Raw genomic sequence first — 27,573 nt, forward strand, 5'->3', positions numbered from 1 at the left:
ATTTCCTGACGATTGTTTTTTTCTTTCTTCCTCTTCTGCTCCTTCTTCTTCTTCTTCTTCTATTTTCTTTTTTAAGATTTGATACGTCAACACGCTAAGAAACCAATCGTTGGAGCCATCGATCGGGAGTTGTCGGAAAGTAATGAACAAATTAAAGCACATCTCGTCTCAGAAGTAATGCAGTTGCTTGATGTATCGAACGTTTGCTTGTTGGTTCGGTCCGGAATGTTAGAAATGGATGAACTTAGCGATTTTATGACGTTAACGAGGAGTGGCGCCGATCGAAATGTCGTTGCTTCCAACGTATTTTCGGAGGGAGCAAGATTTCCGAGGACGATAAAAACGTTTCTGCTATTGAATGAAATTACTTTCTTGTAGTAATGGTCCGGTATTTAATTTTATGTTTATCGAGATATTCTTCTGTGCTTTTTTAAATAAACATCCCAACGATACGTGCGATATCAAAAATGGAATCGAGTGGGATTTAAGGATGCCGCATTGACGAATTTAACATCATTCGGCTTATCTTGTTAAATTCGTGCGTTGTGTTGATGCAGGTAATTAAATAAATGTGCCAATAATGTTGTAAACATTCTAAGTTCTTGAAAATTAATTAACATTTGCATCTTTTAAGTTTCCTAAGGAAGGAATAATTCGATTTACTAAAATTTGATATGATTATTTTGCTAGAGGGAATGTTTGGGTGCTGTTTGGCATATCTGAATAAGAGTTTTAAAAAGTAGACGTTGGATCAATTGGTGTAAGGAAAAATCTTGAGGTTATCAAGGCTATTTTGTATGTTAATTTTATGGAAAAGCCGAAGAGTTGTAGTTCAAACTGAAGGCCTTCAGAGTTGTGCTCAAAGTGGAAGATTTTTAGAGTTGTGGCTTAAATTGATAATTTTCAGTTAGAATAAAATAAAAACTTTGAAGACGTGGCTCAATTGGGGTGTGTTGGTTCAAGGTGATCTACGGAGTTTCGGTTCAAACTGAGAGGTTCAAGGTTATGACTCTGAATCTTTTAAGGTTTGGTTTCAAATTTCATTGAGGAAAAAATAGCATTCCTCTTGAGTAATTTAGTGTTTATTTGCACCACATTTTTCTTTAAGTTTTGAAATTAACTTTATCTCTTTTTAAACATTCTGATATCAGCGATATTTAGAAAACTTTCCGCGAATATATTCACTGCTTTGATGGCTAATAACATTAAGGTGAGCATTCGTAGCTGGCTTATTAATTTGTTAACGCTTTACAAACAACCATCGAGCTTCGCCCATTTTAATTAAATAAGGATATAAGTTACAAACTGCTTTTTTCATTGTTAACGTGTCTGAAAAATAATAAATTAAATATTAATATGCAACGAAGTGAAAGAGATTTCGAGAATTTCATAGATGTAAGCACGTGAAAATCGTTATTTTAATGGTTTCGTCTAACTTTCTTCTAACAATTAACATAACTTTTGCAGCTTAACCGTTTATGCACTATGTGAAAATCTACTTATCTATACACCGATAAAGCAAAATAACAGGACTTATCCATACAATGGGAGAGCACAAGAACAGGGTCATCTATACAATGAAAGGGAATAAGAACACTACTCAACTACACAAATATAAGACAAAATAACAGTACTCATCTGTACAATGAGAGGGAACAAGAACAGAAAACCTATATGAGGAAAGAATACAAGAACAGGAATCATATGCACTACGAGAAGATGCAAGAGGACTTACCGATACAATGAGGAGATATAAGAACAGACCAGGCTTTGTTCGTAGCTCTATACAATGACAAGATTCCAGAATAAGGTGTATCTCTACAAGAACAGGATTCAAGGATTTATCTGTATGATGGTTGACATTGTGTAAATAAATCTTTTTATCATGTTCTTGTAGAGATATGTCTTATCATTGAATCCTGTTATTGTATAGATAGAAGCTTTCTTTATGTGTGCTGTACGTGTTAAACCTTACATGCAACGATACTAATAAAGTTCACCTCAAGTTCCTTCTGTACATATATACACCAATTTTCTTTTATGTACTGGACTAATGTATAAGTACTACGGAATATAGTACTTACACATTAGTTCAGTACGTATCAAAACATAGAGCAAATTTAATCATTAGTTCCATTGTTAGGTTAATACCTGCAATACCTTTCTACATAAAGCTATTGAATTATTTAGAATTTAAGCAGATAAAACTCTGGTGAAAAGAGAAAAATCTAACAAAAATCTGTAAAAAAATAAATAAATAAATGTATTTGATAGTTTACAACAGATATTCTTGTATTCTCTCTTCATTAAATATTTACTTTTTCGATTCATCTCAGTACGACAGATACTTTAAATAAAAGAATGCATATGCAAATTTTTCGCTCCTTCTTTCGTCAAAATATATTTTAAAAATTTCGAATATTAATTTTAAAGATTCATAGTAGTTTCAGTTTTATAAGGTATAAAAATTATAATATTTTCGTTAAATAATTCTTGAAAATTCCGTAATTTCGCGTCAGCAAGCGTATAGGAACTCTGTCGGTAGTTCAATGATCCAAAACATACAATTTGATTATTTTGGTTGTAATTAATTTTGATTACGAAATTTTTTAGAATTACTTAATATATAGTCGGTGATCCCAACGACAAAGCTAATATTTTCATATTTACGTTCTTTTTCCCTCTCATTATATGGATGAGACTTATTCTTGTTCCCTCATTATATAAATAAACCTTATTTTGCGCCCTCTGATTGTATAGATGTATCCTCTTCTTGAGAATTCTCACTGTATAGATGTATTTTCTTCTTGAGCATTCTCACTGTATAGATGTATCCTCTTCTTGAGCATTCTCACTGTATAGATGTATCCTCTTCTTGAGCATTCTCACTGTATAGATGTATCCTCTTCTTGAGCATTCTCACTGTATAGATGATCCTCTTTTTGAGCATTCTCACTGTATAGATATATTCTCTTCTTGAGAATTCTCACTGTATAGATGTATCCTCTTCTTGAGCATTCTCACTGTATAGATGTATCCTCTTCTTGAGCATTCTCACTGTATAGATGTATCCTCTTCTTGAGCATTCTCACTGTATAGATGATCCTCTTTTTGAGCATTCTCACTGTATAGATGTATCCTCTTCTTGAGCATTCTCACTGTATAGATGTATCCTCTTCTTGAGCATTCTCACTGTATAGATGTATCCTCTTCTTGAGCATTCTCACTGTATAGATGTATTCTCTTCTTGAGAATTCTCACTGTATAGATGTATTCTCTTCTTGAGCATTCTCACTGTATAGATGATCCTCTTCTTGAGCATTCTCACTGTATAGATGTATCCTCTTCTTGAGAATTCTCACTGTATAGATGTATCCTCTTCTTGAGCATTCTCACTGTATAGATGTATTCTCTTCTTGAGCATTCTCACTGTATAGATGTATTTTCTTCTTGAGCATTCTCACTGTATAGATGTATCCTCTTCTTGAGCATTCTCACTGTATAGATGTATCCTCTTCTTGAGCATTCTCACTGTATAGATGTATTCTCTTCTTGAGAATTCTCACTGTATAGATGTATTCTCTTCTTGAGCATTCTCACTGTATAGATGTATCCTCTTCTTGAGCATTCTCACTGTATAGATGTATCCTCTTCTTGAGCATTCTCACTGTATAGATGTATCCTCTTCTTGAGCATTCTCACTGTATAGATGTATTCTCTTCTTGAGCATTCTCACTGTATAGATATATCCTCTTCTTGAGCATTCTCACTGTATAGATGTATCCTCTTCTTGAGCATTCTCACTGTATAGATGAGCCCTGTTCTTGTATCCTTTTGTCTCATTAGTATGCGATGATAATTTTTAAAATATTTGATAAAAATAGCAAAAAATTAAGGAAAATCTTATTAAAAATTATGTTTTTATCGACGTTAATTTATTCTGTTTAATTATTTTATCATTTCGCATTCAAATAAAGCTCGAGTAGATTCGAGACGTGAGCATTAAGTTAGAAAAAGAAATCTTCAATTTTCACTGCATTGACGTATACAGTTTTAAGTAAAATTGTATAATTTACCGGAAGAAATTATAATATTTTTTAAATCTTCTGACATACGGAACAGAATATAAGAGTAGAAATTACTATTTTTCTTTTTTTTGCAAGAAAACTGAAAAGTTTAGAGAAGGAGCAAAACTAAATTCCGTTGTCATCACGAGGAGGAGAAACGTCACATTCATCGGGTCACCGAACTTTAACCGATATTCACTTATCGAAAAAGAAAATATGATGTATTTACTTAGTCATTGTGTAGAAAAAAGATACATTCTGTGATAACCTCGGTTCTGAAAGCGCGATATGTCTATGACAGGTTACGTTTCACATCTAAATAAAAGATTAGGAGAATAGCCTCTAAATTTATATAGTCGGATATGAATCAATAAGAAGTGTTGGAAGAGTGTACAGAGTATACATGACCTCTTTGATAAAATTAATTTCTAAGGCTTGATTTTGTAAGATGAGACTAAAGTGTGAAGGGATACTTTAGTACAGCATTATTGCACAGGAAGGGATAAAAAGTGCTTCTACTTCCTCTTTAAAATCCCTTTCTGAACTTACACTAAGCTTCCAAGAATTATTCAATTACTAAACTTTTATATTTACTTGTAATATTCAATTGTGTATATTTACTGTTTCTTCATTTCAGAGAAAAATTTACGATATAAATAGATATATTTATCTTTATATGAATCGTTTATGAACCAGTTTGAATTACATTAACTATAATTGAGTCCTTTTTGGATATAGGAGTCACTTATGAATCATTTTCACTTGTAGAATCATATGTGAATAATTTCCATTGCGTGAACTATTTTTGAACAAAGTTTTGCTGTATGAATTTTTGTGAACTAGTTCCACTGCGTAAAATTTATTCTAAACTAGTTCCTCTGCCTGAACTTTTGTGAACTAATTCCTCTTTCTGAACTTTTGTGAACTAGTTGCTCTGCCTGAACTTTTGTGAACTACTTCCTCTTTCTGAACTTTTGTGACTTAGTTCCTCTCCCTGAACTTTTGTGAACTAGTTGCTCTGCCTGAACTTTTTGAACTAGTTTTACTGCCTGAACTATTTTCGAAGTACTCTCAGTTGTAGGAGTTATTTGTAGGCCCGTTTTTAATTGTGAACCATTTCCAGTTTTATGAACTATTTAAGAATTATAAAGGAACTAAAATCTTGATAAATTCATCTCCGAATCACTTATCGATCAAAATACGATACGAAAATCTAAATATAATTTCACCCTTCAGTAAACTGCACGCTTACTTATATAATATAACTCAAGATCCAGTTGAATTACGTTCCTAATATGAATCATTCGTTCTTCAAATGGCAAAAGGTCCAAAAACCAAATGGAAAAATTTGTTTGATTCCAGATATTTGGGTTCAGATTTTGGGTGCATCTGTAAAGAAGAGTAAAAATCACTAAAGAAGCAACAAAGTTGCTGTAAGTAGCAAAGAACTCTATCTGCTATTGAGTTAGTTTACCGAAAAACAGAGAAAAACTTGGTCCAGTAGTTATGGCCATCGACCATCTTTTGAGGCATATAATTGCCCCTATCGACCTCGAGCTACGACGACAATTTTGGTGACCATCCGGGGTCGACACGTTTCATTCTACTAACAAGAGAAGTTGGCGAGTGGCATAATTCCCCCCGCAGGCATTTATGTCTCGCAGGGTTTAACACGCGCTGCCAAGGCAGCACCGGCTGTTCCGGTAATGGTAGGAGTCAGATCGATTTCCGATGACGAGGACCATCCGTTCGGCGATCACGTGACCTCGACGGGAGCCAAACTTCTGACGTTCGTTTTTCTTTAAACAGCTGACGGATAGAGAAAGAAGAAGAATGAGTTCGGAGCCATAAACACCTCCTGTACACAGAAAACCATTTAAGTATGTAAGTTTGAAAATTAACTTTAGAAGAATGTTCCATTTAGTAAAAGGGGGAAAGAATTGTTTGCATCAACATATTTTTTTATAATTTTTATAAAAATGATGAGAAAGATGCTCGAGAGCACCTTTCTCATCATTTATATCGATCGTGGGTCAAAGCGGGGAATAATCTTTACAATTGAAGTTGTTACGTTTGTCTGTCTGTGATGCTCGGCGGGGAAAATGTATTTTTATGCAGTTACGTTCGATGAATCGATTGATTGAATTTAATCGGGTCTTGTTCTCCTCCTCTTCCTCCTCCTCTTCTTCTCCAGAGACCGATAAGGAGAAGTCATGCCTTCGATTTTTTCGACCAAAAAAACCAAAAATAAAATTGGAAAAATGTTTCGTTATTCCACTTTTTTCATCGGTCTAGCGGATAGGAAAATTCCTGAGGTCTTACAGATACGTTACGCTAGCTGAACTTCCTAACTTTTGTGCTCTTTTTTGTGGCGTAACCTTGGCGTGCTGCACAAAGCTGTCTGGTTCGCATTTGACGCTTTAATCGCTCATTAAATTGCAGTGCTTGTAAGCCACCCCCTTAGGGAATCGTATATTTTAATTTTAAACCCCGTTTTAATTTAAACTTCCCATGCAAGATGCTTATTCTCCAACTTGATCCGCATCCTTTCTTTATCTTCCAAAGCTCAGAGTTTCCTCAACTACGTTCTCCTGTGCATGGTGTTTACCACATGGTTGGCCTGTCGTTCCGGGGATCGTGGACTCATCCCTATTCTTCGCGCCAGGGGTTGGAAATACTTCCTTCTAGCAGCAGTTGACGTAGAAGCCAACTATCTTCTAGTGAAAGCTTACCAATATACGACATTAACCAGCGTGCAGGTGAGTACCCACTCTGCAACATCACCAATTCGCGTTTTCGTTAGTTCACGTCCTACATCCGGGTGAGAGAAACGATCGATGAGGTCGGCTGGAGATAACGTCGTACGGGGGGTCGAACGGAGTGACGTCATCGGCGGTTGTTAAAAGGCTGTGGAGATATTCCGAATAACGGGTAATTTACCACGAACGAAGTTCTCGTTTAACCGTTTCTTTCGCGTCACAATAGACGGGATTACGGATACGTGAACGGGTATCGATTCGGAAAATTTTCATATAGCCATAAACATGCCAACCCCCGATAAAGAAGGGGAAGGAGATTTAATCGTCTCGAGTTTATAACGCTTGTAGACAGGTAAGGGAGGGCAAAGACTCATCGATCGTCTTCCCTGTTACTGGATGGTGATGCCTAGCATAGGATAAACCATCCGAGACACGGTAAACCGGTGCGAATTTACACAAAAATCGGGTTTTTTTGTCATGGTCCTAGCCGGCGGCTATTACCATCCGTGAAGCAAAAATTTTTCAGTAAACTAAGTTAACGTCTCTGTCTGGTGTCAATCTGATAAAAATCCTAAAGATAATTAGGAAGGTAGAGATTTTGATGTTGGGTAGGCTGACAACTGGATCAATGGTTTCTCCTTCTATCCGTTGTTCCTCCAGGCGATGCAATGGAGCAGAATCCAGGTAGGAGCTTTGAAATCAGAACTAGACCTGGTAACTGGACGTTTCGGTCGTTAGAACATGTGCACAATTGTCAGTTATTTTTAACTAGCATCGTCCTGTTGTACCGAGTGCATTAGCAATACTGATGCAGGATCTCGCCTTATTCTCTAGTTCCAGAAAGCCCAAAATTTTCTAAAAATTCCCTTTCTATACAAATTAATACATATTTCAAGAAGGGGGTACGTTAATAGAAAGTTAGATAATTCGAACGATTGGTACCGATCGGACGTGACGAAATTGTATTTGATGTCACGATAGTTTTTTTTCTAGTTAGACCAATTTCTGGTACCCCAATCTAATAAGGGAGCGCACAATCCGGGTATCTTTTTCCTCTTTAACAATGGCAGAGAATTTTCTAGAAGCATCCCTCCTCCTGTAAATGCTAGCCCTTCCGGAACGTGAGAAGAATCTCTTTCGAATTCTCTTAATTGAATTGGTTTCTGACCGTGTTCCCGGTTACTTAGTACTGATAGCAGGACACGCGAGTAGCTAACTAGACACCGCAGCCAAATCCTCACCATTTATCGGACGTAACAAGTTAAGAAGCGTGGCAAAGCATATAATTCCTTATGGCACCAAAACTAAATCAATGCAACACGTGCATGACTAAGAATGGCGGGGGTGCATCAAGTGACGATCCTCATTGCCCATCCCCATTGGGTCGTCTTCCTCGCATGTTGATTCACCCCACTGGCAATTCTCACTCGGAGCATCCCCATCTTTAAGCCCCCTCCCCCAACAGAGGTTCGTGTTAAGAACTCCAATCCTCAGAACGGGGGTGTAGTTTGGATTCTATAATACTCTTAACGAAGTCTGACGTGTACTCGGACGGAAGGATGATCTTTTTTTGGTAGGAGAAGGGAGTAATTGTGCACGATTCAAAGTCGAAACATCGCATGAATTATGCAAGAGGGTGGAATAAAGAAACTTCGACACGCGCATTAATTTGCAAATTTTTCAGAATTTCGAATTTATCTTTCTTTTCCTTCCCCCTTTGCAGTTGCTGGATTGCTTTACTATTCCAACGGTCCTTGCTCTATCCTGGATATTTTTGAAAGTCCGTTATAAAATTCTACACGTTCTAGGAGTTGGCATAGCGCTCCTAGGAGTCGGATGCTTAGTTTGGGCCGACTCCGAAGAGGGAAAGACGCAAAGGATGGGTGAGTAGGAGTATTTTTCTCCGAGATTTTTCATATTTAACTACTAATAAAGCAATAATTAATAATGTTTTTAGTGCACTCTCCAACAAGACTTTCGTGACTTGGCACGCGTGTAGTTTGAAGCACTGCCAAGTCGAATTTCGTGTAATTAAATAACTTGCTTACCGAATTAAATCCATGATGCATATCATTTAACATGAAGTTACTTGTCAGTGATTAATACCACCTTTAATTATATTTTAGCCTTTGGATTTTTGTGTTTTTACCATTCAAAATCGCTCCAAACGTTTAAACACTCTTCGGGCAATCCAGGATTTGAGTCGCGATGCTCCTGGATCACTGTGCGACTTCGGGAAGATACGCTTACGCACGTATAGGGAATGCACGCGGGAACGTTTACGGGTGTAGAATTCGCCAACCCCGCTTAACCGGGCGCCGGACTATTGCCGATTAACCGGATAATCGATTTATTAGCGTTACATTCCCTTAAACATTCCTGAAACTTTTACACGACTCAAGGAAGAAAGCTAATCAGGGGGATTGGAGTCGACTTCTGATCGATCTTCTTAACGAAAGGTCAAAGTGGATGAGAAGTTGTCATTCCAGGATGGATCCGTTTCAGGGTTTGTTATCCGGATAATGATTAGAGGAGCGTGGTGCTGCTTACCTATCAAAAGTGACAATGAAAGTTTCAACTTCTTCCTCCCCGGCATCCCGGAAAGGAAGGGGAGCTTAATAAGAACGTAACATAACTCTGTTAATAACGTCGGGGAGTGGAGGTAGTTAACTCTGTGACAGATCAGTAACATCGTTATCTGTTCTGGTATCGTCGGAATCCGTAACGAGACGTTTCGCGGAACTTCATAAATCAAATTCGTCCGTCCGGAAGGGACCACGTGGTTTCGTGAAAAATGTAATCTTCTCCGGAATTGACACGGCATCCCTCTCGACGTTTCTGATTGGATATTTCGGCAGGGGGGGAAATCATTATCGAATGTCAGTTTGTCATATTTTTGAAATATTTTCCACCCTTTGATGACTGTAATCATCATTTCATTATTTCTTGTACCTATTTTTTACTTCGGGCAATTTACTCTTGTAACGCGTTACCCCCGATGATGGAGGACGTAGAAAAGTCTATAATATATAGCAATTTTTCATCGTAACCTCGTTTTTTTGTGCTTTATTGTCAATGAAGATTTTTCGAGTTTTTTTTCTTCTCGTTTTTCCTTCTTAAAATTCCATCCAGAAATATGTTTAATACCTTCTTTCTGAGTATTTTCTTCCTTACGTTGGATGCTCTGCTTTTTGTTGTCTTTGTGAATGCTCTTTGCGTCCGATGATTTACTTTTCAGTGTTATTTTCTATATTGGATGCTCTAATTCTGAGTGAACTTTTTAATGTTGGATGCTTTACTTCGGAGTGATCTTTTTGTGTTAAGTTTTCTAATTTTGAGTGATATTCTTATCATTGGATGCGCTACTTCTGCCTGCTCTTTCTACCTTTGATGCTCAACCTTCGAGTGCTCTTTTCTACTTTGGATGTTACATCCGATTGGTCTTTTCTGCATTGGACGCTTTTTTTCTGTATTTTTCTCTACGTTACATGCTTTACTTTTGAGTGCTCATTCTACACATTATATTATCACTTCTACGCGTATTGTTTTATTGTGTCAATGCATCTTTTAAAATCTTTAATACTGAATCTCTGAACTATATTCTTTTTCTTGAACGTCTCTATTGTATTAAATGCTCTTTTAACTAACAACAGATGCTCATTTATCTTTTTTTAAGCCACTCTTCCTTAATATTAAATGTCTTTGTTTTAGTTATGTCGTATTTTTTTACTGTTTCTTCCTCGACGGATGCTCCTCATAGTCGTACCTATCTTCCGAGTGTTTCTTTTATATCACACTCTCTTGTCTCTAGTGTTTTCCTTCCTGTTTCCTCCCGAGGAACAGTTAGAAAAGTCATGTTTACCTTGGTGCTCCTCATATGTTTCACCTGACTGCTCTTACTCCTGGTCTTCCCTTTCAGGTAATATTCAGCATCTGATATTCGTAAGAGTGATCAATATCGCGCAGATTAATGGCATTTTAATTGAAGAAAAAATGATTTTTTTTTCTTTACGTAAAACCCGATTTAACGGGATTAGTTTGCCTACATTGATCCAAACTAATCCTCTGCGCGGAGTTAACTCGCACGACATGTTAAGCATGTTTAATGAGGACATTCGTTCCTCGTGTTCCAGGAAAAGCTCCGAAGATTATTTTCCTCCCTGATGACGTCACGGCGCAGGGGGGTTCGTTAATATGACGCCATACGACGTTTCTTAATCCCGTGTTTGTTTAAAGTTTCGAATCTCGTGCTTCTATTTAATCTAACAATAAAATTCTGATTGAAATTCTTTAAGAGTTTGATGTTTACAACGGATTTCTAACTTGTTGTTTTTTAATTAAAGAAAATAAATTCATTTTCATCTACAATTAAATATGCCGTTAGAAGAATTTGATTAAAGTTATTAATGGCTACACAACACACAGAAAAGAATCCAGCAACGAGTTGCATAACTTTCCCGGGCAAAAGAAAAAGGTTAGAATTGCGCATGGCGCCATCTGTTACGAGATTTTATTTTAAAAACTTTTTATATTATTAATTATTATACTTTAAGTGGTATTCTGCTAGAAAATTATCTATTTTACATTTAAAATGACATATTTTTTAATCAAATTTACTGTTTAATTCGTCTACTGCTTTAGATCAACAAGATTATGCACTTTTACTAGAAAATTAATGCTTTTTACCGCCATCTTCACGTGTTTTCCTATAAAACGAGTAATTTTTAGGCCCGCACGTGTCTTGCTAGAAAACAAGTGCTTTTAGGATCCACGAAATCACGTGTTTCGCTAGAAAATGGCTATTTTAGGACTCAAAATGTCACCTGTTGTGCTAGAAACGAGTAACTTTTGGATGTATAACGTTACGTGTTTACTAGAAAAAGAATACTTATAAAACCTAAAATGTTACGTGTCTTAGTAAAAATAGCTTTAGAGTCCTGCTTTCCTGCTTTAACTCGATAATTTAACAAATATTTTTAGATTTATACCAATTATACCTACCAAATTCCTTACCAAACCTACTAAATAACCTTAAAATTCCCTATCAAACCTACTAAATAACCTACAAATTTTTTACCAAACCTACTAAATAACCTACCAAACATGTTTTTGTTCGATACTCGCGTAAATTGTTTACACAGAAACAAAACTCAATTTAAAAAGAAATAAATAAATTTTATACCCAATTATCTAAGAAAACTACTCCTAAGGAAAAAAAACCCGAAAACACGACAAAGGAACCAACATTGAACTTACTTTTTTTGTAAATTGACAGCTGGATAAATCCTCCTTCACCTTTCACTCAGCGTGATCTCCGGGATAAAAAAGAAAGGAAAAAAAAAGAGGAAGAAGAGGAAGAAAAGATGCTGCGTAATTGTTTAAATCGTAGAACGTGATGCCCTACAACATTCACGGATTTAGAATTATCTCGTGGAGTAGTTTTGCATTTGTTTGTATGGGAGGGTGAACGAGGAGTAAATTAGTTCAATTTTCCACCCCTCTCAACAGGGGGAACATTTTCTTTTAATGAGAAATTGCCACTCTTACTATGAGAAGTGACGGGATAATTTCCCTCCTCCAACCATCTGCTTCTCTTTAGCATAAAGGATAGAAAGAAAGAGAATAAAATGCTCCCATCGCGTGTTACCTTCTAAGAACAGTTCGATAATAAAATTAAAGATGGAGTAGTGGATTCGGGCACTTGTAACAGATGTTCTAGGCAGGCAATTCTTATATCTCTAATTTATAAAGCTATATTAATCAGTTTATATAAGGCTATATAAATTATATCTAATAATAGTAAACCTGAAAAAAAAACATTTTCTCGTATTTTATAAAGGAATTTATCAGTAAATAAAATATAATTAACGTTCTAAACGGCTAAAGAAACAAGAAAATATCAACAAACATAGGCGGTTCTCTGCACATTATTAAGACGTTAATTTTAAAATATACTTAACGATGATTGGCTATTAGGTATTATGCTTGACGCTAATTGGTCATTTCAAAATTTTAAAATTAGATAAAGATATAAAATTGATTTTTAATGGAATTTAAACAGCTATGTTAACATGCCTTGTAATTTAATTAAGAACATTTTGACTATCCTCTAACTATAAATCTTCCTCCACTCTTCACACAACATGATCGTGGGGATGGAAAACAGAAAAGGAAGGAAGAGGAAGAAGAGAAGATGACGCGTAATTAAAGGATTATTCCTAACGTAATTAGGAACAATCCTTTAATTAAAAATAACATTGTATTCTTTTAATTAGGAACATCCTGGTAATCCTTTAACATCAGAATATATTCTAGAAACATCTCGATTATCCTTTAATTTAGGAGCATTATTAGGATAAATATGAATAAGAGCATTCCAATTAAGAATATCGTGATTTTTTTTTTAATTTTCATTTTGATCATTCTTTAAGTAGAATCGTCATGATCGTCTTTTCAGGCACATCATGATTACTTTTTAATTATATTTTCATTGTCTTTTAATGACGTTCATCGCGATCATCTTTTGATGAGGAGCATCTTGATTATCCCTTAACTAGGAACATCTTTTAGACACGTTATGATTGCTTTTTAATTAAGGACAATTTTATTCTTTAGTGAGTGAGATTCATCATGATCGTCTTTAATTTAAGAGCATCTTGAATACCCTTTAACTAGGAACACTTCGATAACACTTTTACCAGGAGCATTTTAATTACATTTTCACAAGGAACATTTTGATTACGTTTCAGAGAGAGGAACATTGCAACTAAGAGCATATTTCTTACAACAAAAAGTTCCTATTTGACTGCAAACCATCAGTAGAAACTTTCAAGGATGCTTCAGAAACACTACACCCTTTTCTATCAATTGCAATATTTCTTTGTCTCTCTCTCTCTCTTTCTCTCCCACTCTTTAAAGATGGCAATTTCAGAGTACAATTTCACATTCAATGGTTGGGTTTCTGGTATTATCGAGTGTTGCGTTAAATTGAGGAATATCGTGCAACTAACTTTGGCTTCTCCACCCCCGAAGGTGGCTCTCTGTGACTTGGTATACAACGTTCGACACGACCATCCTCTATTGAAATCTGCCAGATATTGAACAGAATTGGAGAGGATTGTAATATTTCTGATTTATCTATCGACCAAATGATGCAAAATAAAAAGAATTCCCAGATGATTTATGATAAAATGTTACGTTGGTAACAAAATTCTTTGAATTTTTACGCCGAATTTTGATAAATTGGAGGATTTTTTGCTCCTGTTTACAAAACTTTTTGCCTGTTTTCTTTTATTTTTTGGCAATTTCTCTGATAATTTCTGTTAAATAATTCGACGCGTAAGAGCGAAACGTTGTCGTGAATAATTAAATTTATTAATTTTTTATCGTTTTTGCTTCCGCGTAACGCAATTTATATGACACGTACCGCGTTAAAATTAATAATTTATCATTCGATCCTGTCAAGTACAGTAACGTGAATCATTTAATGACGATAACTAAATAATTTCATCGCGATTTAGCCGAATCTCGTTGACATTTCGGAGATTCGGATAGACATATCGACCCACTAATCAACTTTTGTTTTTAGTAGTTTGGAAGTAAGATAAAGAAAGCTTGCAGGAATCTTTTGATTTTTATAAATAAAGAAAACTGGGAAGAGAAAAAAAATCAAAAAGGAAAAGGAAGATGAAGAGGAGGAGGGATGGAGGTGATTTGCATATTTGTCCCGGGTTAAGTTTCATGAATTGTAAAGTTTTCATTTGGTATTTTATAGAAAAGTCTTAAAAGAAATCGAAACTAGAATCTTTCTCCTGATTCTAATTAAATGTAAGATCCATTCTCCATCTTCTCTACACGAGAGATGCTCAAGAGCAGCATCTTATATACAAAAGATTACTCCATATCTTACACATCAGCAGGTTCCTCCACAGCAAACCAACTGTAACTAATTTAATATTCATCCTCTATACTTCTCTATCAGTTAAGATAGATAATCAATATTCATTTCCGGAATATTTGTTGTTTATTAAAAGAATATTTATGAATTTCTTCCGTTTAGACACGCTTTTCACTCCACCATGTAACAATTTGATTTTGTAATGAACTATCTGGAAGTTTTTGAAGTACGTTTCGCTGTCTGTTTGTATTATGAGCTTGGAAATTCTACAGGAAAGACTTTGTATAATTTAATTACCTAAAAGTATTGTTTCTATGATAAAAGTGTATATTTAAATTGCATTATTGAGAGAATTTTTGAATTTAAAGTTATTATCTAACCTGAAATTTTTATGAATGGAATGCTTTCATCTTTATCTCACGATCTTCGTTATACTAGGAGCGTCAAGACGAGTGAATGAGTACGTAAAAAAGTTGATCTTCTTGCTTCGAATCTTAGGATTAACAAGATATTAAGGAGCATCAAGATGAGTGAATGAGGAGATAAAGCACTTGATTTTCTTGCTTTGAATCAACATGATACTAGGAGCATCATGATGAGTAAATAAGATTGTAGAGCATTTAGTTTTCTAGCTTTGAATCCCGTCTTAACAAGAGCATCAAGATGAAATCATAAGGATGTAAAGCACTTGATTTTCTTGCTTTAAATAACAAGATACTAAAAGCATCAAGATGAGGAATGAAGAGGTAAAGCATTTGATATCCTTGCTTTGAATCAACGTGATACTAGGAGCATCATGATGAGTAAATAAGATTGTAGAGCATTTAGTTTTCTAGCTTTGAATCCCGTCTTAACAAGAGCATCAAGATGAAAACATAAGGATGTAAAGCACTTCATTTTCTTGCTTTGAATCCAAGAATCAACAAGATACTCGTCTGATAATACTTGATTATATTGCTTTGAATCCTACGATTAAACAGACATTTGACAGAGGCTATAAAGTATTTTTCTGATCATCCTAGAATCCTAGGATCACAAATTATTGTCCGAGGACATAAAATGTCGTTTGTGACAAGATATTTAACTTACAACATAACAATACTTGGCTAAAATGCTCCGAATCATAAGAAGATCAAGATACTTAACTGAATTACCATGTAATTGTAAGGAATGCGAGATAACCCAGATAAGTATCTAGATGATCCTAGGATTATGCGTGATGATGAGATGAATATCTTAGGTCTTACTTTATCTTATGATAAGAGAAGCATCCTCACATCTCAACGACATCCACACAAATCACTAGGATTATAATTCCAGCAAGTGATGTCTCGTGGAGAATTGCAAGATTTCTCAGATTTGAAGCTTGCAAAATATATTTAATGAGAACATTTAACTATAGTTTAACTACTTGCAACATTATCCTAATCAGAAGCAATAAATTTGCAAGAAATTCTGTAATATTTATTAGCGCAGAGCGACGCGGCGCGCGACGTGTCGCGTGCGCGTCGCTCTGGGCTAACAAATATTACAGGAAAAAATAAATAAATTTAAATACTATAATTTTTAATATATTTTTTATAATTTATATCTAATTATTCCGTTCTAGATAGAGAAAATTTGGAAGGGTCTGTTAAATAATTTTTAAACAAAGCGAAAAAAACCGAGCTGGCGCGTCGCGTCGCGTCGCGTCGCTCGCGCGTTATTGATAAAAATCTAGATAAATTCCGTTTCCGATTGATATTTTTCTAGATAATAACATTTCTAGTTATTTTATACCACCAAATCCACGTATTTTATCCAGAAATTCCGCATCGATAGCTCCCATAAAGACAAAATTCCTCCATTTATACCTCGTGCGATTGTGGAAAATAGAGAAGTTTGTCTCGAGAAAAATCTATATTAGAAGCAGTAACGATGTTATTCTAAGAAAAGAATTGATAAATATATTTATAAAAAGCATATATATTTATATAAATTCGGCATTTTTAGTATATACAACGGAATGGACGGTAGAGAGATGATGAAAGTGATGCTGGAAGATACTGGAGAAGATGAGGAGAAGTTCTCAGCATCGCGGACGAGAAGCAGTATCTTAACTTTCTCTTTCATTAAATATCGACCGAAAATTGTTCAAGGAATCAACATTCTTGAAATTTATTTAAAGAGAAATTTATTTTTTTGTCAATAGTTACTCGGAAAATGGCATCTTTCTCTCGTTTCTTCCCTCCATCTTTGTTTGACTTTATCACTTACCATTGGTTTCTAGCAAATATTTCTTTCTACATCTTAGTTTTGTGATGCTGAAGAGCAATTTTTCCTGCTTATAAAATAGAGTTTATCATCGCTTCGTTGAGTTTTTATGAGGAGTAAGTCGAAAACTGAAGTCGAAGTCAACTTAAATTTCAGTTTTCTTCGCTCCTCTTCAGAATATTCTCTTTCTTATCCCCGAAAATTCCATTTTAAATCAGTTATTTCGTGAGTTTAATGCCTTTAAGATGTAAAAATTTAAGTTTTTTTTCCTCTTAACTGATGCTGGAATATTCAATTAAATTACTCGTTTTTCCGTCCTTGTAACTCGATTTTATAAGTAGAAATGAATTTTTAACCACTTTTAATCCTTTGATTCTTCCCGTTACTGTCTATTATCCGCGCGTCTATATGTCTGTCTGTCATTTCGATCCTAAAAACAGGAATTTCTCTCATAAAATTACAGCTAAATCGAAGAAAAATTGCCGTTTCGGAAAGGATGAAGAGCGGAGTTTCGAAAGTTTCTTCGGTATAAAAACATAAAATTTCACGTTTTCAAAAGATTTAAATGGTACAGGAGAGCAAATTTCATGAAAATTTCACTTCAATTTTATGTATTTTAATGTTAAAGATACGTTCCGAGCTCGAAACCTTCATCAATTTAAGATCCGAACCGTAGAAAGTGGTCTATTTTAATGACATTCTTCTACGACTTGTAATTTAATGATCTCAAATATCATTTTGGTATCATTAAGATCGGCACTTGGATGGAGGAAGATGTAATTGTTACCTTCCTTGTCCATTTACTTACAACTCTTACACATTATCCAGTTTGATTAATGACATTTCAAAGGAAGAAGCATCGTTCGAACTTATGACACGTTGAATTAATATTGTAATCCTGATTTCTTCTTTTAAAAACAAGAGCTAATGAAGGAGCTTTCGGGTACTCTTTGTATAGAATGTATGTAAAATGCAATGGCGGGATACGTTGAGCGAATGGGGAACGAACCCTTGCCTTTCGATAGTGATGAATTGTTAGCTTATGGCGACGTAAAGGAAAAATGGAAGTTTTCAATCTTAGGAAGAGTTTGATTAATCATTTCTGATGGATGCATCTAGAAAATGCAGTTCTTTATCGTGTAAAGAAGAGCTGGAGCAGTTTTCCAAAGCATCCCATAAAGTACAGAAATCTTTAGAAGCATTATTCAGCATCACGTAAAGATCAAGTAGAGTAGTTTTTAAAAGAATCATTAGCATCAGTTAAAGGAAAATTCAGTGCCATTCAGCATCACTTAAAGAATTAAAGCAGTCTTGTAGAGCATCATTTAGCATCGCATAAAGATCAAGTAAAGCAAGCTTGAAGTGAATCATTCAGCATCACTTAAAGTAGAATTAAAGTAATCTTTTAAAACGGAATTCGGCATAATTTAAGGAATAAGTAAAACAGTCTTCATAGGCATCATTCATTTAAAGTAGAATTCAAGAAGCCTTTAAAAGAATCACTTAGCATCATTTAAAGAAGAATTCAGCATCATATAGAAACGAGTAGAGCAGTCTTCAAGAAGGTAAGTCACCATCGCATAAAGACGAGTTAGAGTATTTTCCAAAAGTACAATTCCGCATCAAATAAAAATAAGATTTAACAAAGGTTAAAATCATAACTGCGCATCACATAAAGGCGATTTAAAGCATCATCCTAAAGCACAGTCCAGCATCATCTAAAGATGATCCAGAGCATTTATTGTGGAGCCAATTGCATCCAACCAAACCAATCATTGTTATGTCTTATTGTCGCCACATTTGTCGGTCGAAGTTTTCACTCTCGGATGCTTAATCCTTTTATCTTTCGATTCGCTCCAGTGGCGCGTGGATCGTAAAACCTATCACGTCACGCGCGCCTCTTCGCTCCATTGACTTCTAGCTTCTTCTCTCTCCTCCTGACAGAATTATCGCACTAATTAAAGTAACTCCGCATTCCCAAACCATCTAAAAAAAGCCTCGAACCGTTTAAAAAGGTGATGATTAGGTAAAAATGGAAGTGGGAATGCATTTGTGAGATTGAAACTCTCCTTTTTATCTCATTGTTTGATTATCTAAAACATTTTCTGCTGCTAGAAGTGAATTACTTGTTTAACTATAATTATTCTAGTCGTAGATAATGCCATTTTCCTCCATTTTTTAGAGGGAGAACTTTATTTTTATGTAGAATCTTCTCGTCTCTATCCACCCGAGGAAGACCAAGAGCAGATTCCTCTCGTGAATAACTTAAAAAGTTTACTAATTAATTTAATCATTAGTAACTAATTGTCTAGTTATTTGCTTCGTTTTTAGGTAGATTAGCTTTATTTTAAGGTACGATTGTTCCTTTTTTTCCCTATGCGTTTAAGGAAGAGCAAGAGCAGGATGCTCTCTGGAAGACTTGGAAAGTTATGAATTTTTAAAGATTTAGGATTCCGAATTCTGCATAATTTTTACATTTAAATTATAAAATTTTAGATTTTTTTTTGTTTAGACATTTGAATTTTTATATAAGCAAAGTGGAGTTTAGAATATATATATATATATATATTTCTTTCCTTTTTTGTATGTCATGTCTCTCGAGTGGCGTAAGCAGAGAAGAGAACAAAGATTCGGAAAAGGAGAAAATTTTACTTTTCTTTGGAAACAAATCTTTACAGAAATATTAGTAAAAAGTTTAGATTTACAAATACGAAAAGAAATTTCTTTTGTAAATTCAAAAAATATATCAAATATTCTTAAGAAATTCGAGATTACGAATAGAATTCTCCACTGTAGATCTAAGTTTAAAGTCACGTTCTTTGTGGATTTAGCAGCAAAGGAAAGATTTAGAAAAGTTTTTTCTTTGTTTATCTACGCAACAAATATGCAGTTTAAGAGTTGAAATCAGTGAGAAACATCGCCAGAAAGGATTTATATTTTAGTTTCTTATCGATTTTATCGAAAATTTCGATCAAATTTTCTGGAAAAAATCGATATTTAGAAAATATTTCTTTACCTTTAAGCATATAAAGCAATCTGGAAATGTTTTATCGTGTAGAGAAGTAGAATTTTGCATCTTTCCTCACGAAAATTTGCTGTATTTATGTACGTCTAACGTGCAGATATGCGTTATTCACGAGTGTTTGCATGAATATGAACAGCATCCATGTATGATCAATATTAAAGGATGCTGATAAACAGCATCGTACTACGTTGATCGTAATCAGCATTCGTGTGAATTTATCACGAAGATGAGAGCATCAATACAAAGGTTTGCAGCATCTCTATGTATTTACGATGAGGAGAGCAGCATATTTATTGTAATACTCTAAAGATAAACAAATACAGCAACAAATACTACATTTTTATACATGTAAACAGCATCCTTTTATGTAACACAATCAGCATTCGTGTGAATTTGTCACGAAGATGAGCAACAGCATCCCAAAGGTATGCAGAAACTCTATACATTTCCGATGACGAGAACAGCATCTTTATTGTATTATTCTAAATACAAGAATATACAAAAAAGATACGACATTATACGTCATTTTAACGTAAAAATAAAGGAAAAAATCCTCACAAACCAGTTGCAAGAAGATGCAGAAAGAACGTTGTTAGAAACTCTTCTATTGGATAAAAGTAGGTGTCGAGATGTAAATTGACTTTTCTTAGAAGATAATAAGCGGAAACTTCTACTATTTTTATCCAATAATTTACCTTAAACGATGCAACTTCTTAACAAAAGAAACATACAAAGAAATGTACAGGAGTTAAGTTTATTTACAGTCGAAATGTAACTTAATCACTTCAGTTTCGAAGTGATGCTGCACACAAGGGAATTTTCAAGCGTCATTGAAGGAAATTTATTCATCTGATAGAAAATTTAATTTATCAAACAGTATCTTAGCAATATATATAATATGTTCATACCTCATAAATATTATTTTAGCTGCGTATCAAAAGATACTAATGAATTGATTTCTCTTTGAAGTATCTCGAGTGATGCTACTGTAAATAACGATAAAGTATGGAAAGAATCGTATGAAAAGCAATTCTAATCAAATAATTCTAAAGAAAAATGTTATTTTCTATGATTTTTTCAACATATTTCCCGTTAATGATGCGTGGAAATTAGTAAATAACGTTTACATCTTCTTGATCTTTCCATTTCTAAGATTTTTCTTGTAAAAATTAATTTATTCCACAGCTTTTTTCGTTTATATCTCTTCGAATTTTCTTTATATTTAATGCTAAACGTGTTATTTATAATTTATTAATTAAATTAATCAGTTTTGTATTAATCATTTTAGTTTGTTGGTCTGTTTGACTATTCTCACCATTTCTTTCAAACTAAGCTAGTTAGAAGAGTGAGTTTTTGTATTCTTCTAGCACATATGTCGCTTCATTTATCGTAGTAATTCGTCTTTCTGTATGTCTGTTCGTTCGCCTTTTATGTTTTCACAAATTTTCCAGTGATTAAAATATCTAAATCAATCTACTAATTTTGTAAGTAATAGTACGACATTTTGCGGAATTATTTATTTCTTGAAATATTGGTTTTATATGTTGCCAAAAAATGCATTTTTTTGGCTTCAAGATGCCAAAAAAGGCACAAGTTTATACCTCTGAAGGTACTGGACCTGCTGATAAAATGTTGAATTGATGGAGCCAAAGACATTTGTACATCAGACTATTGTATTGATGTTGTCTTTGGCTTCATCAATTCAACATTTTGTAGCAAGTATCATCAGATATTTAACAAATAAATCGCCAAAATATTATTTGAATTCCTCATTTTTTTGCATAAAATTCGCGACTCAATGCTGCTTAATAAACTAAATTTATCGCTAATTTACTTTATTCTTATATGAACAAATTAAATTTCCCAAGGTAAATTTCTACCTCATCTTCCACAATAAATCATCCTCAAACTGTAAGGATTGCTTAACTTTTAAACAATTTTTTGAATATTTATGATAATGAGAATTACTTAACGAAGAAAATTATATTTAATAACAATATTCTACTGTCGATATCAATTATTCTATCAACAGTATCAATATTCAGTACTGTGTTCTTGATGTAATTTCTTGATTAAGTTCCTCTTTACTAATGCAGTGTCCATGTTTCTCCTTTCTCTTCCTGTTTCCTCCTCGACTGTTCAATGTTAGTGCACCTCTTATATCATTGATAGTTCTTTGTAGAGTGAGTAAAAGCTCTTTTTCATCAACCAACTTAAACAGTTCTTTCTTCCTAACCATTTAATCGAATTTCTCTTATGATTTAAGTACATCTGCACCACCTGCTACTACATACTTTACTATTAAAGGAAATCTTACTGCCACACCAACTGTTCCTGAGTTTTATTGCTGCTATAATTGTCAATTTTTTTGATTTATTTGTCTAAAAATGAAATTAAAGATGATTTTACGAGTAAAATAAAAATAAAATTAACAATATTTTAAGACCTACTAACAAAAAAAAAATCCATGAATACCTTAACCTGTAATTACGTCTGACATCACTTCATCGTGTAAACTCACGTTGAAAGATAAATTAAAATTATTCTATACGAATTTTTAATTTATTAAGATTAAATTTCTCTTATTTATTATGAAATTTATCAGTTGCCAGATTTATATTTATTTAATTTAAGTGTAAAAGCATAGAATATCTTCTAGAAGATTGTCTAAGGAAACGTTACAATTACAAAGAAATTTCTATAATTATAATAAAATTAATTATTTAAAATTATAATTTTATCAACTTTCTTGCTGGTAAATTAATAATAATTAAGTTTTATCGATATTAAAATTAATTTTAAAACTTTAATAATTATAGATTTTATCATATAAAAGATTTCCCCTGGCAATCAGCTTTCACTGCACGGTTCTGAAGTTCGAAGGGAAAGCCACTCAGTAGTTTTTCTTAAATATTTTCATTTCTATAATACTTTACATGCAAAATACGCTTAAAGCTTTAAATTTAAACACTTTTGCGCTTATATACAACAAAATTTTAGTTATAATTCTATAGGAACAGTGTTTAAAATCAATTCTCAAGCACGAGTTTATCCATGCTTTGTTAGCTGTTTTAATGATAAAATATAAAATATTCTGTAATTTAAAAAAATTAACCGAATTATCAGGATATATTCTACACGTTGAGATTGTTTGAGTGCATTTCTTCGAAAAGAATTCTTTTATTTGTAGGTTTAAAAATGTTTATGGGGAAAAAAAGAGAAATAAAGAGAGAAATTATGGATGATAAGACAACAAACAGCTTCTAACATATTCATTTTTTAGTACATTCGATACATAGCTTCAATTTGTTTATAAATATTTAAAGTTTACAGGGAAATACATTGTTTACAACTGTATTTATTTCTTTATAGGAGTGGCATACGTAAATTAAATATTTATAAATATTCTAAAATAATTTTTGTGATTATTTTATGAAAAATAATGAAGATTTTTTAGATTTTTTTAGTTTTACTTGCTAAAAAAAGGCTTCAAAAAGTGTTAATTCGATTCGAGCACCTTTCTAATTCTATATGATGTGATGCTTTCCTGCTTTACACGGATGCTATGCAGTGAAAACATGTTATAGGCTGCATAGCTCAGTATGGAGTCAAAAAATCAATTAATCTTTAGTTTTTTTATTTTACTAAAGTGTTAATTAACGTAATTCTACTTAAATACTTGTACTTAAAGTATTAATTCGCTTTAAGTATGGCCTTACATACGAATTATGTGATGCTTTCCTGCCTTACTAGAAGCTATGCAGATAAAACACATTTACAGGCTTCATAACTCTATAATGAGGTAGAAAATCAACTAATTTTTACTTTTAATTTGTAAAATTTATAATTTTTTAATTAAAAATTATAAATAAAGAGAATTCTTATATTTATTTATAATATTTAATTAAAATTTTAAATTCTCTTAAGCATCTTCTTACATCCGAGTGATGCGGTGCTATACTGTTTTACACGAAAGTTGTGCAGTGAAATCACCTTACAGGCCGTACATCTAGTCATTTTAGAGTTGTAAAATATATAATTCTAATTTTTAAATGGGAACTAGCATTCGAGCATTCTTTCTGAATGCAAGTGATGCGGTGATTTTCCTGCTTTAAACCAGAGCAGTGCGGTGAAGCACGAGTTGCTGGATAGAAAAATCAATTGATTTATAGCTCGAAATTGTAAAATTTATAATTTTATAGACTTTATTTACACTTTCACTTTAAATTCGACAGTAGATAGTGTCATTTTTGCTACCTGTAATTGTCAAACGAGTAAATTTCTGTTCAATTTAATGTCATCACTTCTGTAAAATTTATCAATATTAAATTATAGGAGACAATGATCAACAAATAAGAAAAATCGAATATTTTTTTCCCTTCCTCCTCTGCCAGAAAGGAAATCCAAGAGAGAAACAAGAGAATAGAATCAATATAATCTTTAAATTCAGTTTCTTATCGATAATGATTCCAGATCCTGTTCGTGGTCTATCTACTTTTCTAAGGGAAGAAAAAATAAACTCTAGAAACTTTAGATTTTTCTAGATATTCCAATAAATTTTTACTCTTAAGATAATTAAAATAAATGCTTTTTTTCTACGCTTAAATTATCATAACATGTTATCACTCCAGGCTACTTTAAATGAGTGATTTAACAAACGACGAACAATCACGTTTCTCTCGAGATTAGCTGATTTTAAGGGAGTCAAGCATGAATTAGAAGGTCTCTAGTTATCTTCCTTACCTCATAAAACATAAGGTACGACGAAATTTATCTCCAGATGCATCAGTTTTCCACGGAGCATTGATGAAGATGCACAGTTATCTAGAGAAGAGCGATGGAGATGCAGCTGGAGAAGGCTTAAAAATTCGTTAAATCGAAATGCGGGATTGGAAAAAAACCCGCATTTAACGATAATTAAGCGATAAACCGAAAATATTTACGTTGGAGTAAGTTAGTTCTAAGGAAAGAATGTCGTATCGATTGTTACATATGCAAGGGTATGTTCTATAGGATTGTGTGTTGTAGAAACTCGGAACGAAAACCAATAAACCAATAGCCACTCACACTGTACCAAACAACGTAAACAAACTAGATGTTACCTTCGATGGAAAGCAAATATTTTCCTTACAACAGTGTAGAAATTATCTGTTACGCGGATTGTCTGATGTTTACAATTGTTACGTTAATTTAAATTATTTTCTTAACTTATTATTGTTCTGATTTTATAAACTATAAGTTTATTTATTTTTTTCCTTTTTTAATCTGTCTCCTGCATCACTATAAAGAAGCATCGCGAATTTCTCTGTTGATTATCATCTATCCTCATCCTCGACTATTGTTTTAATTCTTAGATGTGAAAATAGTAAGAACGAATACCCTACCCTCACAGTTGTGTGTTTTGCTGCTTATTAAGAGGGGGAAAATCGAAGATCTTCCTGGAAAACTGAGAGTTTCAAGCTTGAGAAGGAGTTAAAAATTTATTTTCTGCAACTAAAATCGCGTATTATGTGTTAAATTTTTATAAATCAGAGCTTAAATTCGACAAAATGTTCACTTTCATCATCCATTTCTCTATGTTATACAGCGTAGGATCAGATAAGAACACTTAAATATTGATTAACTGTAAATTTTTATCTCGTTGAACTTCTTTACTCGAGGAAGAAACGATTTTCTTTTAATTTATTTACCTAAATTACAGGTGAAACTCTCATCTCTCCAATAGAAACTTCTAATTTTGCTCCTTAATTAGGAGGATTAGTCACTTGAGCATCTCTTTATCAGATACTGCAACGTCTTCTAGAACATATTAAGCATTTCTTGGTGCATCTTTCGGGATTTATCTCGTTAATTTCTGCGATTCATTCGAGATAATCGTAAATTTACTGCTTCTACGCGTAACTGGAACGTAAAAATAACACTTAGAGACAATTTTTATACAAGTTTTAAAGTAAAGAATATTTTAAAAATTAACATTAAGTATACTTTTCAATATATTTTAAAATATTCTGTACAGTAATGTGTTCAGATAGCTGGAGACTCACTTCAGTAGAATTGATCCAGGTGCATTTTCTATATCCAGGTGTACCTCCCTCTATTATATGCATCCCACTTCAGTCGACTTAATCCAGATGCATCTTCTCTATCCAAGTGTACCTCTGTCTATCCAGGCACCCTGACTCTAGTAGAATTTATCCAGGTAAATAAACAGTTAAAATATACTTTATAAAGGAAATTTCCCAGCAAAGAACTAATTTACGTCGTATCTGTCAGCCACAGCATCAACTCTACAGAGTGGAAACACCCATTTTCCATCCGTAAACGGTGATAGAAAGTGGCACACTCACTACATTTATGTAAAACTGTCAAAACGATTAACTGTTTTGCATGATGACAATCATAAAACAGCTAAACGAGCGAGTGGCATCACCTTACACTCCACTAAAACTGGATTTTTCCAACTAGAGGAACTTGTTTCCTTTTTTTTCTATTGGACAAACTAAACAAGCGTGTAATCATTTAGCATCTTGTTTTTCCTTTCTGGACTTCATGCATGAGCGATCTTTAGAGAGGAAGCTGACACTTTGCAGCAAGAGAGAAAGGAAAAATACTTGCTTGTATTTTTAATTAGATTACTCAAGCAGTTTTAAAGTTTCTGCAACGTCTACAAACCCTCGAAACATCGATGCTCTTAATGTTTTTTTCTCTTTTTTATAGGATAATTAACGTGGTTGGTGATTTTTTAAAATAATTATAAACTCTCCGAAGACTTCCTGATGCGGATTTATACTAAAAATAAATACCAGAAAATCGTCCTGATGTGTTTTCTTCTCGTTAAATTGTATATAATTAATGTAGGACACAAAATCTCCGATCGTCTTCCACCAATCTTCGACATCATCCATGGCAAGATTATCTTTTAAAATTATTGGAAACATCATCATCCAACGGTTTGATTTTGCGTTGGATGATTTTTAAAATTAATATGAGCTGGATAATTTTTAGAGACGATAAGATTATGATGATGATGATGCTTCGAACGATCTTATGTAATCATCTTTTAAGTTATTTCCATCCTATTCCAGGCCGTGCGCATCTCTAGAATCATTATCATCTCTTAAACTGCTTCTTAAAGATGATCTAGAGGAAGATAACTCCTTCAAGCATCTCTAAGAACATTCAAAGCATCATCATCCTTAAATAGCTCCTTAAAGATCATCCAGATCAAGACCATTCCTTCAAGCATCTCTAAGATCATATTTTTAAACATCTACTTAACGTGTCTAAAACCCCTTAAAACTCGATTTACAGGCTTTATAAGATGCTTTAAGTCTTTAAAATTACATTTTACGAGATTTTAAATTACATTATCAAAATAATTTCGAAGAAAAATGCCTCCTGTTTCGTACGGTTGACGTGAAAAGATCAAATGAATGTTGATCTTGATGCTCTTCTCTTGTTAATAATTTACATTCATTCTTGATAGATGAAGCGGGACAGCCATTAAAATCAGTAACTTTTCTGCTTGTAACGCGATTTAATCGATTAATATTCATAAAATTACTTTAAATT

General features: G+C 33.5%; 1 protein-coding gene across 2 annotated transcripts in view; it reads left to right on the top strand.

Annotated features, from left to right (window-relative positions):
* The window catches only part of LOC136973975 (solute carrier family 35 member F1-like), a 192,396-nt gene that overhangs the window by 134,841 nt on the left and 29,982 nt on the right, over positions 1–27,573 (top strand). For both annotated transcript variants that reach the window (XM_067268751.1, XM_067268760.1), the window contains exons 3-4: positions 6,633–6,826; positions 8,550–8,709. In XM_067268751.1, coding sequence (XP_067124852.1) covers positions 6,633–6,826; positions 8,550–8,709 — 354 coding nt within the window. The remainder of the gene's footprint in view (positions 1–6,632; positions 6,827–8,549; positions 8,710–27,573) is intronic.

This window comes from Centruroides vittatus, unplaced genomic scaffold (assembly GCF_030686945.1).
Source record: "Centruroides vittatus isolate TY-2023 unplaced genomic scaffold, ASM3068694v2 contig_1078, whole genome shotgun sequence".
NCBI classification, from domain to species: domain Eukaryota; kingdom Metazoa; phylum Arthropoda; class Arachnida; order Scorpiones; family Buthidae; genus Centruroides; species Centruroides vittatus.